General features: G+C 40.2%; 1 protein-coding gene across 1 annotated transcript in view; it reads left to right on the top strand.

Annotated features, from left to right (window-relative positions):
• Positions 1-12,585, top strand: part of NGLY1 (N-glycanase 1) — a 59,964-nt gene that overhangs the window by 3,059 nt on the left and 44,320 nt on the right. The window contains exons 2-3 of the mRNA XM_052661417.1: positions 5,665-5,779; positions 11,416-11,661. Of these exons, the coding sequence (XP_052517377.1) occupies positions 5,665-5,779; positions 11,416-11,661 (361 nt within the window). The remainder of the gene's footprint in view (positions 1-5,664; positions 5,780-11,415; positions 11,662-12,585) is intronic.

Raw genomic sequence — 12,585 nt, forward strand, 5'->3', positions numbered from 1 at the left:
CCCACTAATTTTCTTTGCGAACTGCACACAGTTACTGGTTATGAACTGCACTGGGTATGATTGGGAAGGGCTAAGAATGGAAAGTGGTTTCTTTCTTCAAAGATAATATGTCTAGGAGAAAGACACAGATACAGAAAATAGCCATAGCATAATACCTGGAGGACAATTCGAGGATGATGTTTAAATGCTTACATATTTATATGAGAGGAGATAGCAGGGACCTGATGTGGAACGGTTTTGAGAAGAAAGGTTTGATAAGATGACATATATTTGATGTGATAGGCAACAGAAAGCACTTGTAGTTTCTAGACTCAAAGCATAATGAGAGATTCATGTAGAATGATGACGTAAGAAGACATGGGCATGGGTTTCACGTCTGAAGTTGTTGCAGTCAGCATGTGCGTAACTGGATGAATGGAGAGAGAACTGTAGGCAGGGGCTGGCAATCCTTGACTGAGTGCCAGGGGTACAGCTGGTAACAGGAGGAAACAGAATGCCTGAGATAACTTCCGATTTCTCATCTGGGTTACCACTGACACCTGGAGAAACTGAGCCAGGCAGTTAACGGAGAATGGATGAGTTTGTTGGCAACTGTATGGTGGAGAGTGTTTGTAATCAAACCAGTGAGTGGGTTTAAGTCCCAGTCAGCCGTTTCCTAGAAATGTGATTATAGGCAATTTATGTAAACTCTGGGTATCAATTTCCTCATGTTTAACAACTTATTGACCAGAGACATATTAATACATCTTTTGTTACCCAGATGTTATTGACCAGAGTGTTTCAGTACTCAACTACAGAAATCATTGGCCACCGGTCTTAGTTTCTACAAAAATCCCCTGGTCAATAATGTGTTAACAGAAAAGAACAACACTTAAATTATAAAACTGTCGCAGAAATTAGAAATAAATAAAGGACATGGCACACATGTTTGTTTCTCTCATTCAGATTTTCATGTTAAGCTGGGTTATGTGCACGTTTCCCATGTTGTCAGCTACAGAGAATGGTAAAGTTAGTTAGAGCCAGAGATGGTTCCTAGATGATTCTGAAGGCAGAGAGATGTTTTTGAAATTTTACATGTACGTCAGAATAACAGTTTTTCAGAAGGTCTAAGAAATAGTGTTTCAAATGACCTACAAAATGACCTCTGTGATCAGTGATAAAAATACAAGATTATAGAATTCACTCATGTACTAAGTTTCCATTTGTGAGAGGTCTTTCTGGGATTGTGCATTCCAAAGAAGAGGACAAGTAAATTGCTCAGATATACTTAATTCCTAGCATTTCAGAAATTCTGAAGTAGAAACATTTATGTTTTCCTTTTCTGAGAAAAGGAAAGTTGTGACTCAGTGGGAGGCTTTTTGCTAGTATGTCTTAAAATCTTAGAAATACAGTTGATTATGACTTTTAGGGTGAAAAGCAGGGGTTTTTCTTACTATTCAGTTGTAAATTGTTGTTCAGTTGCTATGTCAGCAGGCTCCTCTGTCCTCCATTATCTCCCAGAGTTTGCTCAAATTCATGACCCCTGAGTTGGTGATGCTATCTAACCATCTCATCCTCTGCCGCCCTCTTCTCCTCCTGCCTTCAGTCTTTCCCAGCATCAGGGTCTTTTCCAATGAGTAGGCTCTTTGCATCAGGTGGCCAAAGTATTGGAGCTTCAGCATCAGTCTTTCCAATGAATATTCCTGGTCAGTTTCCTTTAGGATTGACTGGTTTGATCTTCTTGCAGTCCAAGGGACTCTCAAGAATCTTCTCCAACCCCACAATTTGAAAGCATCGATTCTTTGCCACTCAGCCTTTTTTATGGTCCAGTATCCGTATGTGACTACTGGAAAAACCATAGCTTTGACTGTATGGACCTTTATTGTCAAAGAGATGTCACTGCTTTTTAATACACTGGCTAGGTTTGTCATAGCTTTCCTTCCGAGGAGCAAACATCTTTGAATTTCATGGCAGCAGTCACTGTCCACAGTGATTTTGGAGCCCAAGAAAATAAAATCTGTCTCTGTTTCCACTTTTTCTTCTATCTTCCATGAAGTGATGGGACCAGATGCCATGATCTTAGTTTTTTTTTTAATGTTGAACTTCAGGACAGCTTTTTCACTTTCCCTTTTCATCCTCATCAAGAGGCTTAGTTTCTCTTTGTTTACTGCGATTAGTGGTGTCATCTGCAGGCCTGAGGTTATTGATACTTCTCCCAGCAATCTTGATTCCAGCTTGTGAGCCATCCAGCCCGACATCTCGCATGAAGTTATCTGCATGGGTGACAATATACGGCCTTGACGTACTCCTTTCCTAATTTGAACTAGTCCATTGTTCCACGTCCAGTACTGTTGCTTCTTGAGCTGTGTACAGCGGACCACGTTTTGTGAGAACTTTTCACTATGACCTGTCTTGGGTGGCCCTGCACAGCATGACTCAACTTCATTGAGTTAAGCAAGATCCTTTGCCATGACAAGGCTGTGTGATACATGAAGGGGTCAGTTGTAAATACAAACACTAATTTTTCTATAGATGAAACAATTTGGTAATACCTGTGGGTAAGACAACTCACAAGACACCAAAATGTTTTCAGAGTGATGGTTGAGTGAGATTCAGGAAATTTTGCTGCCCATTGAAGCCCCATATCTTCAACAGCAGCATCTAGCAACCAGGGGAAACCTCAAGCCAAGGTGCAAAGTAACTGCTTAACAAGCAAGATAAATACTGGAAGTCGTAGAAATAATTAATGCTCAGCAGATATAGGAAGAAAAACATCAAAGAGTTATAGCACAAAAAAGACTTGAGAAAAATCTGCAGAGAATTAACAGAATATCAGACAAAACTAAAGGTGATCCTTAGGGCTGCTTTAGACACCACAGGGTAAGAAGAGTAGTAATGAGCTCAAGGAGAGTAGCTGCACAAGGCTTAAACTGTGAAGCTAGAGTCTAGGCGTGTGTGTGTGTGTGTGTCTGTGTCTGTGTGGCGCTTTTCCAAAGGCAGGAAATGGGAGCTGATGGGTTTGAGGTCTGAAGGTCCTTAAGCCAAGTTCTCTAAGCCTTTGAGGGCTTAAGAGGTTGACTTTCACATCAGTCTATACACACGACCATGGCTGGTCTGCTCAACACATTTTAAAAGAGGAAGATAGGATTTGGGTAACTGGACGTTATTGCCATTTTTTTTTGTTGTTTGCAATATGCATTGAATGAGAAAAACAGATGAATAGTATGTGAGGTTCAAAGATAGTGTAGAAAGATAGGAAATTGCCTATTAGATGCTAGAGAGGAAAATCTAAAATATACAAACCCCATATCAAAGATGCTGCATCGACAGTTACTTTGAAACACATCAAACTAATTAGCAGAACAGCTTGTGTAAGTTCTATAAGAATTTTTAAACACTAGTGGAAAGGGGAAGAAAAATTAAAAAATTAAGTACGGTAAAAGACTGATTATGTAGAAATCTGAGAACTGTTGGGAAAAAGTAGATTAAGAGCTCCGGCACTTTTGCACCAGTAGACTGTACCATCCTGGTGGTACTGCTTTGTTTATCACCCTGTGGGATGTGTTGAGAATCATGAAAAGATGCCTCATTTATGTGTAACCAGCTTTGATAAAGGTAGGGTTATACTGTCATTTAATGTTTACATTGTAAGAAAGAGTGGCATACTTGTGACATAGTGTAGCAGAGAAGCCAGGGATGCTAAACATTTTCCTGTGCCCAGGTAGCCCCCACAACAAAGGCCAAAGGTCAGTATTGTCAAGATTTAGAAACTGATCTAATACACAGAATAAAATAGTAAGGCACCTGTCTCTCCTTGTGTTTCTGTCATTTTATGGCAGTGACCATTTTATGACCTGCAGTGAAGAACAGTGCTTTTGTTTTTAATTTCCAATCCTTTGTGGACCTATAACTTTGTGAAATACAATGAAAATTTCATGGCAATGTCAAGTTACTGTAATAATTAATAATAATTGAATGCTCTCAATTTCTGTATTCCTAGGCTGCAGTCCATGGAGTCACGAACAGTCAGACACGACTGAGCGACTTCACTTTCACTTTTATGCATTGGAGAAGGAAATGGCAACCCACTCCAGTGTTCTTGCCTGGAGAATCCCAGGGATGAGGGAGCCTGGTGGGCTGCCATCTATGGGGTCACACAGAGTCGGACACGACTGAAGTGGCTTAGCAGTAGCATGGATGAATAGCAAAGAATAGATTAGCACCAATCTGGACAGTTTAAAGAACACTATATTAAAACTTTTGTCTCCAAATATTCTGTAATAAACTTGTGTAGTTTTTGAAATTAAGGAAAAGAGGTTTTAAAAAAAAGTTTCATGTAGTGTTTATGACAGTTTTTTAGCAACGGGAGCTGCTCGATGGAAAAAAATGTGAAATTTGTTGAAACTTCCACAATTAAAAATCCCTATTTTGGTTTTGTTTTTACATCACAGTATAGAGAACATGTATAAGTTTAGGACTAAGGTGGCTGGTTATCTGCTAGCATTTGTCCACCCTGCCATTCCAGACCCCAGACTGATGGTCTCAGGACTTCTGTGGACACCTGACGCAGCCACAGAAACCGTAGTGTCGTGCTGAGGGAAGCCACTGCCATTGGACTTCCCTGGTGGCTCAAGATGGTTAAGAGTCTGCGTCCAAAACAGGGGACCTGGATTTGATCCCTGGGTCAGGAAGATCCCCTGGAGAAGGGAATGGCAACCCACCCCAGTATTCTTGTCTGAAGAATTCCATGAACAGAAGATACAACCCATGCGATCACATAGAGTCGGACATTACTGAGTGACTAACACTTTAAGTTTCACCATTTTTAAGGGTGTCACTGTCAGATATGAAACCTACTTATCCTAAATTATGTTCAGAAGGCCTTTTTGAGTATAATACCATGGTTGTCTCTAACTTTTTTTTTTCCAATAATCTTTCTGGTTTATCAAGATTATTAAAAATCTCAAAAATGTTTCATGTGCTGGTCTCACCCCATGTGTAATATTCAAAATCTTAATCATTGTAAAAGAAATTCATATCCATTTTATATTATTACCATACTTATTGTGACAAAAATATATCTTGAGCTGAAACAAGACTTGTAGTAAAAACAACCATTGGCCTAGGGAAGGAAGAAAAATCAAATGACTGTTAAGTTTTAACTAGGTTCGTGTTTGTCAGAAGTAAAGTCTTTGAGGAACTTTGGTTCATTTTTATGTAACTTCTTAGTTTCTTGTATTCATTAATTTCACAAGCATTTATTAATTTTTAATAAACTATAAATTATTAACACCATCTACATGTCAGGTGTTATCCTTGATGATTGAGATCCATCAGAACAAAACAGGCAAAACTTTCTGCCTGTGTCTGGAGCTTGCTTGAGTTTTTTTTTCTTAGCAGTCCCAAAACTCATAAAGGTCTCTAATTTTAACAGCACAGAAATAGAAAGTTGCATGTATTTCCCTCCTGGCAGCATTACTATGATCAGCTGTGAAGGTAAACAGTGATATTGTGCTAAATGTGCCCTGAGGGAAGAATCACCAGATCAGGGTGTCCGGCTGTCTGTAAAGTCGGGCTCTCTCCTGCCTTCAGGGAATATAGCCAGTATAAAACATAGAAAGAATGTAAAAACACGGTGAAAATTATAAATTGTTATATATAATCAGACTTTTTTTTTTTAATCAGAAACCCTAATGATGAAAAATATAGATCTATCCGGATTGGAAACACTACTTTTTCTACTCGACTCTTGCCTGTCAGAGGAGCTGTTGAATGTTTATTTGAAATGGGATTTGAAGAGGTAAGTGTGTTCATGGCTTTCTCTGCAGTTTATGTACAGAGCATTCATTGTAGTGTTGACCAGTGATTTCTAAACAAGATAATATTTTTTAATTGATTCGTTCAGGAAAGCTGGGGAACTAGTTATTTCTTCACTTATTGGACATTGAAAAATCACTGTAAATATACTTTAAAATCACAGTGAAATATAACTGCTCTCCCATGGGGAGAGTTCTTAACATCTCCGTCCTTTAGGGAGGTCAGACGTGCAACCCAAGGACTAAATTGTGGCTCTTTTTAGACTTTTAGCCAAAATCTACTATGTGAGCACAGAAGAGTGGCCTCCAACCCCCTGGAAGATATGAAAGGGTAAAAATGGAAAGGTTGAGTTAGCGGCCATATGTAAGGGTTCTCTTTTGTGATAGAAGAGAAGACTCAGTGTTTTGTGTTTGTTTTTATTTTTAGGTCAGACAAAAACTTTGGTGTTTCCATCTTGTGGAGTCTGTGGCGTAGTTTAATTTTATGACACAGGAAAGTAGCTGTCCAGATGATGAGTTTTCTGTGTGTACATCTGTGCTTAGCCATTTCTAGTTTATGGAGTACTGAAAGACATCAAACCTGGTTCTAGAGACTGAGTGATCAGTAGCAGTCAGAGCTGGCAAGGCTGTGGCCGCTGTTCAGGAGGTGCTGTCGCTGAGTGGCCCTGGGTGCACTTGCCTCCCCACCTCTCTGCTTCCCTCCCCCCGTCTACTTCAGGCCTTAGGAATCCAGTGGTGAAGAGGTAACAGATCCTTTATCTCACATGGAGCTTGAATTCCAATAAGGCAAACAGACAGATGTGAAAACATAGATGAAGTAAGGCTTGAAAAGACATCATAAGCCACCGTAGTTGGGAGCAGCCACGTAAGGAAGAGTGGTCGGGGAGGTCCCGGAGATCATGTTTGAGCTGGGACCTGAGCGAGGAAAAGCAGTTCAGGTCCCTGACGCTCTCGGGTGAGCGCTTTCCAGTCATGGAGATTGGCCTGGGCAGAGGACTTCTACCAGGTGTAGTTTTGGCACAGAAAGTAGCCACAGAGGTGGGCAGAGGTGTGGGCATGGAGCTTGGGGAACTGTGGTAAAGACGACATGGTGACAAGTGGGATGGGAAGCCACTGAAAGGTTTTAAGCAGGGAAGAATATTTTTAAGCATTGCCCTAGCCATTGTAGAGAGAATATTCTGAGTGTTCTGCATGAGGGTGAGGGATAAGCTCCAGGGCCAGGGAGAAAGCTTATTGTTCCCATCTCTCTGAGAAATGGCAGCGGTTTGTGTAAGCTCCGTGAGGGCGGGCTTTCTGTCTGTGGTGTTCCCTGTGCTCTGGCTCCTGGGGAAGAACCAGTACACAGAGGCGCTCAGTAAATGTCTGTTGGGTTAAAGACTGACAGCAGCGGGAATGAGGGAGTGGAAGGATCCAGAATTTCTCTTTTGAAGCAGAGTCTGTGGGACTTGCTGATAAATTAGATGTGGAGTATGAGGGAAAGGAAGAAGTCAGGGTAACATCTGGGTTTTGGTTTGAGCAACTGAGTGGATGAGAGTTCCATTCATTGAGACAGAAAAGTCCTGGAGGGTAGCAGGTATCTCAAGAGGAAAAACTACTAGCTGTCTTTTGGATAGTTGTAACTGGTACACTGTTAAATATTCAGGTAGAGGTGTCAGGAGAGCGTGAAGGCTATGATGATTGCAAAGGAGAGGCCAGGGTAGTCAATTATCGTGTCATCTGCTTGTAGCGGCTCACAAGCATCTGACCATAAAGAAGTTAAAACTATAGACAGGGAAAATTGAGAACATTGCTGATTTTGTTCAAGGAAATGCAAATTTTTTAGTCAAATGACAGGAAAATTAAGTAAATGATTCTTGGGTCGGGAAGATCCCCTGGAGAAGGGATATGCTACCCACTCCAGTATGCTTGGGCTTTCCTGGTGGCTCAGTTGATAAAGATATCTGTGGACAAAGGATTAATTTCTAAAATATACAGGCAACTTATACAACTCAACACCAGAAAAACAAACAACCCAATCAAAAAGTGGGAAAAAGGCAGACATTTCTCCAAAGAAGACATAAAGATGGCTAACAAACACATGAAAAGATGCTCAACATCACTCATTATTAGAGAAATGCAAATTAAAACTGCAATGAGACATCACCTCACACCAGTCAGAATGGCCATTATCAAAAAGTCTACAAACAATAAATGCTGAAGAGGGTATGGAGGAAAGGGAACCCTCTTGCAGTGTTGGTGGGAATGTGAATTGATACAGCCTCTATGGAAGACGGTATGGAGATTCCTTAAAAAACAGGAATAAAACCACCATGTAACCCAGCAATCCCACTCCTAGGCATAAACCCTGAGGAAACCAAAACTGAAAGAGACACGTATTCCATTGTTCATTGCAGCACTATTTACAATAGCTAGAACACGGAAGCAGCCTATATGTCCATTGACAGGTGAATGGATAAAGAAGTTGTGGTACATATACACAACGGAATATTACTCAGCCATAAAAAGGAACACATTTGAGTCAGTTCTAATGAAGTGGATGAATCTAGAACCTATTATACAGAGTGAAGTAAGTCAGAGAAAGATAAATGTTGTATATCATATAATCATAAATTATATGATATATATAAATCATAAATATAATGCATATATATGGAATCTAGAAAAATGGTAAGAATTTATTTACAGGGCAGCAGTGGAGAAATAGAGAATAGACTTATGGACATGGGGAGAGGGGAGGAGAGGGTGGGATGTATGGAAAGAGTAACATGGAAACTTATATTACCATATGTAAAATAGATAGCCAATGGGAATTTGCTGTATGGCTCAGGAAACTCAAACAGGGACTCTCTATTAACCTAGAGGAGTGGAATGGGGAGGAAGGTTCAAAAGGGAGGAGATATATGTATACCTATGGCTGATTCATGTTGAGGTTTGACATAAAACAGCAAAATTCTGTAAAGCATTTATCCTTCAATAAAAGTAATTTAAAAAAAAAGAATCTGCCTGGGATATGGGAGACCTGGGTTCGATCCTTGGGTTGGGAAGATCCCTAGAGAAGGGAAAGGCTACCCGCTCCAGTATTCCTGCCTGGAGAATCTCATGGACTGTGTAGTCCATGGGGTTGCAAAGAGTCAGACATGACTGAGTGACTTTCACTTTCAAGTAAATGACAACTGGAGACTACTAGTTTTTTATTGTTAAAGTTTGTTGTTAAAGATTCAATGGAATCAGATTTCTTTCAGCAGATATTTGAGTTCCAGGAGAGGTGGCTAGCTGTTGCAGTTGCCTGGGAATGTACTGGTTTCAGCAGTGAAATCCCACACCGCAGACAACCCCTCCACCACAGGCGGACTTGCTGTAGGTTGGCTATACCAGTGCCAGGTGACAAGCCAGGTTGAGACTTGGAGTAGTATTCGACACAAATGGAATCACAATCTCAGAAAAGGTTATCGTGTTTTCAGACTAATTTATATTTAGAGTTACTGGCTGGCTTTGGACTTCACACTTCAGGACCTGTAGAAGTAAATGTTTTATCAGTGTTAGCCAGTAGAACTGAAACTGAACTTTGCCTGCAGAAAGAGACTTGGTGGGCTTTGAGGTGCAGTGGTAATTCAAGACCTGTCCTGAAATTTTCAGACTATTCTTTTTTATGAAAATTCTGAGGAGGAGCTGGAGAAAGACTGGGATTCACAGGATGGGTGACCCATCAGGCTAGCTTAGTGGAGTGGTTCTCACCAGGAGCCGTACCCACCCCCAGGGAGGAATGGGCATCATAGTTTTGGTTGTCTGGGTGACTGGAGGATGTCACCAGCATTTATTGGGCAGGGACTGGGTTGACTTACACCCAGCAGTGAGAATCGCCTCAGCAAGAATGCGTTGAGAAACACAGATTTTGTCAAATACTGGAATCCTGGTTGGTTTCTTAAAATGTTGTTTGATCTCATGCATTAAGCCTGTAGTTTTGTCTTTTTCTGCAGTGCTGTTGATTAAACTTTTTGGTACAGACACTTCGTTCATAATCACACATTCTTTCAGGACTGGTCCTGAGGAGATGGAAGGGACGGCCTCCCCGCACCTTATTATGGGGCCTTTCTGAGCTGTTGACCAGGCAGACCGCTGCCTGTGGGGCTCCCCATTTCCTGTCCATGGTGTCGTCTGGTTTCCTCTGTGTTGCCCTGCTCACTGTGCGAGATCAGAGGCCTCCCTGTTTGGTTTGAAAGCAGGCGTCTGGTTTATCTTTCTAGACCTTGTCATAGATAGGAGGTGGTTCCTTTCTCATGTTGGAAAATTCAGTGTGTTCTAGTTTGTGCCAGTCATTGTGTGTGTAATCATGGCAGCTGTCGTAATGCTTTGCTCTACCCTTCCACTTGTTTGTACAGGCTTGTGGGATTTGATCTCTGTTCAGTCTTGGATGGAGGTAGTTACAGCGTAGCAATTATGGTTGTGTGAATCCTTTCACTGACGGTTATTCAGAACATCAAGCAGGTTATTTAACTTTTGAGCCTTCATATTTTCATATGAAAAGCAGGGCTAAACCTAGTACCTACCTTTCAAGGTGGCTATAAGAATTCTTTAGGTAATGTGTGCACAGTACCTAGAAACACATAAATGCAATAAATGATAGTGATCTTTTTTAACGGCTATTTTGGGTAATATATGGAGATCGCTGACCTCTCCCAGCTTTTTAAAAAGGATTCACTTGGGATTGATCTTCATGTCGTTATTGACTAAGGTCTTGGTCAGTTGATTCCTGTAGATCTGCCATCAGCAGGGAATTACAGTCATTCTCAATTGTGGAGTTTAATTTAAATGCTCATGGTCTGCAGGTTGGTCTGCTGCACGTTACAACTGTTTTCTCCCATTTGCAGTTGGCAGAATTGCTGTTTTAATACTGTTGGTTCTCAACACCTTAAACTTCGATTGAATAAATTTTCACTTTACTTTTTGTTTTTGTTTTGTAATTTGCCGACTGTTTTACACTGTGAGCTTTGTTGTAATGTTTATTGTACCTTAGGGCACTCTGTATTATGTGAATTCATTAACTGAATCACTTCTTAAAGAATTGGATTTTTTTGTTTGTTTGGTTGGTTGGTTTATATCACCTTTGTATTACTAAATAGCAATCTGTAGTTTTGAAATGACCATCAGGGTTTAATTTTTATTACCTTAGAAAATTAGTGGACCCCATAGACTTCTAATCATGCAGCTATTCTTAAAGACTTGAGCAAGATTCGAAGGTTGATATAGAACTTGTTATTGGTTTTATGTGATCATTTTGAATGGCCATATCGATAGTATCATTGTAGGAAATTTCATGGAGAATAGTTTTATCAAATCGTATTACAGAGAAGATAGGAATGTGCTTTTTTTGCAGTCTTTAGGAGGCTTTATTACAGTATTCCTAAAAGATGGAATGTTTTTAAAGATCTTTTGAACCAATAAGATAGGCTAAACATTTGATGCTAAAAAGGAGACAGATTTTAATTTTCTGGTATACCTTTTCCTGTAATTTTTTTTAAGAAGTGCCTTAAATGGTACAAAGAGAATGATTGTTAAAGTATGATGTATTCTATAGTATTGGCTCCATTCATATATATTTTCGTAATTTTTTAAACTCCAGGGAGAAACACATCTTATCTTCCCTAAAAAAGCTTCAGTGGAGCAGCTGCAAAAAATCCGTGACCTGATTGCCATAGAGAGAAGTAGCAGATTGGATGGATCAGAGAAGAGCCATAAAACAGAATTATCTCAGCACCTTGCACCCAGCTCCCAGCTTCCTACAGCACCGTCTTCACACCCTGATGGGGTGACCCAGTCTCCAGGGAACAGTGAAGGGCAGGCATCCAGACCCCCAGTGGCTCCAATGGTATGTTAGAGTTAACCCTTCCTTGACTTGTTCTTTTCAAAGTGTTGAAACAGCAGAAGCTTTACTTAGATGACTTCATTTAAAGGAAATTATCCTGCTTACAAAAATCCTTTTTAATAAAAGTCTTTAAGCATTTTACTCATAAATTTTCAGAAAAATTTTTGTCAGAAAAATTGTCATGATTTTTCTGTATTACTTTTGTCAGTAGCCAACTTAAACTCATGTCCTGTTTTAATTTTGTAAAACACCTTGTCACTTTCCTCAATCCAATAGAACCTTACATATAGAGTCAGTTGTTAAATCTCTTTTTCTCCGGCTGAATAATTCCAGAGCCTTTAACCTAACTTCCCTGGTAGTCAAGTGATGGCAGTCACCCGTTAGTGTGGGCTAGGAGTGTCCTAAGCTTGTCTCTGAAAAATAAAGAATAAAGGTGGTAGGGGCCGACAAAGAAAGAGACAGGGTAGAGACTGTCCTTTTATATAATTCCTGATGAGTGGTTTCCCAACTTTTTTTTTCAAGAAGATGACTCTTCTAAAGCATATTCTTTTATGCCTCAGTTGACTTAGGTTAACCTTTAAGTCTTTATAATATTTTCCCCTCTCATTAGCTTCACAGCTAATATTTATTTATAATAATAAACATAATTTTGTTGATGAATGCTTCCAAGAAGCAGTTACTGTGTAGTATTGAATTAACTAGTAATGATATTAAGTGGTTGTGGGAGTCAGGTGATACGGCATGTGTGAAAGCTTAATAAACTGTGAAGGGCTTAAAAATTTGCCCTTGGTAACAAGGCTGCTGCTGCTGCTGCTAAGTTGCTTCAGTCGCGTCCGATTCTGTGTGACCCCATAGACAGCAGCCCACCAGGCTCCACCGTCCCTGGGATTCTCCCGGCAAGAGCACTGGAGTGGGTTGCCATTTTCT

The sequence above is a fragment of the Budorcas taxicolor genome, chromosome 24 (assembly GCF_023091745.1).
Source record: "Budorcas taxicolor isolate Tak-1 chromosome 24, Takin1.1, whole genome shotgun sequence".
NCBI classification, from domain to species: Eukaryota; Metazoa; Chordata; class Mammalia; order Artiodactyla; family Bovidae; genus Budorcas; species Budorcas taxicolor.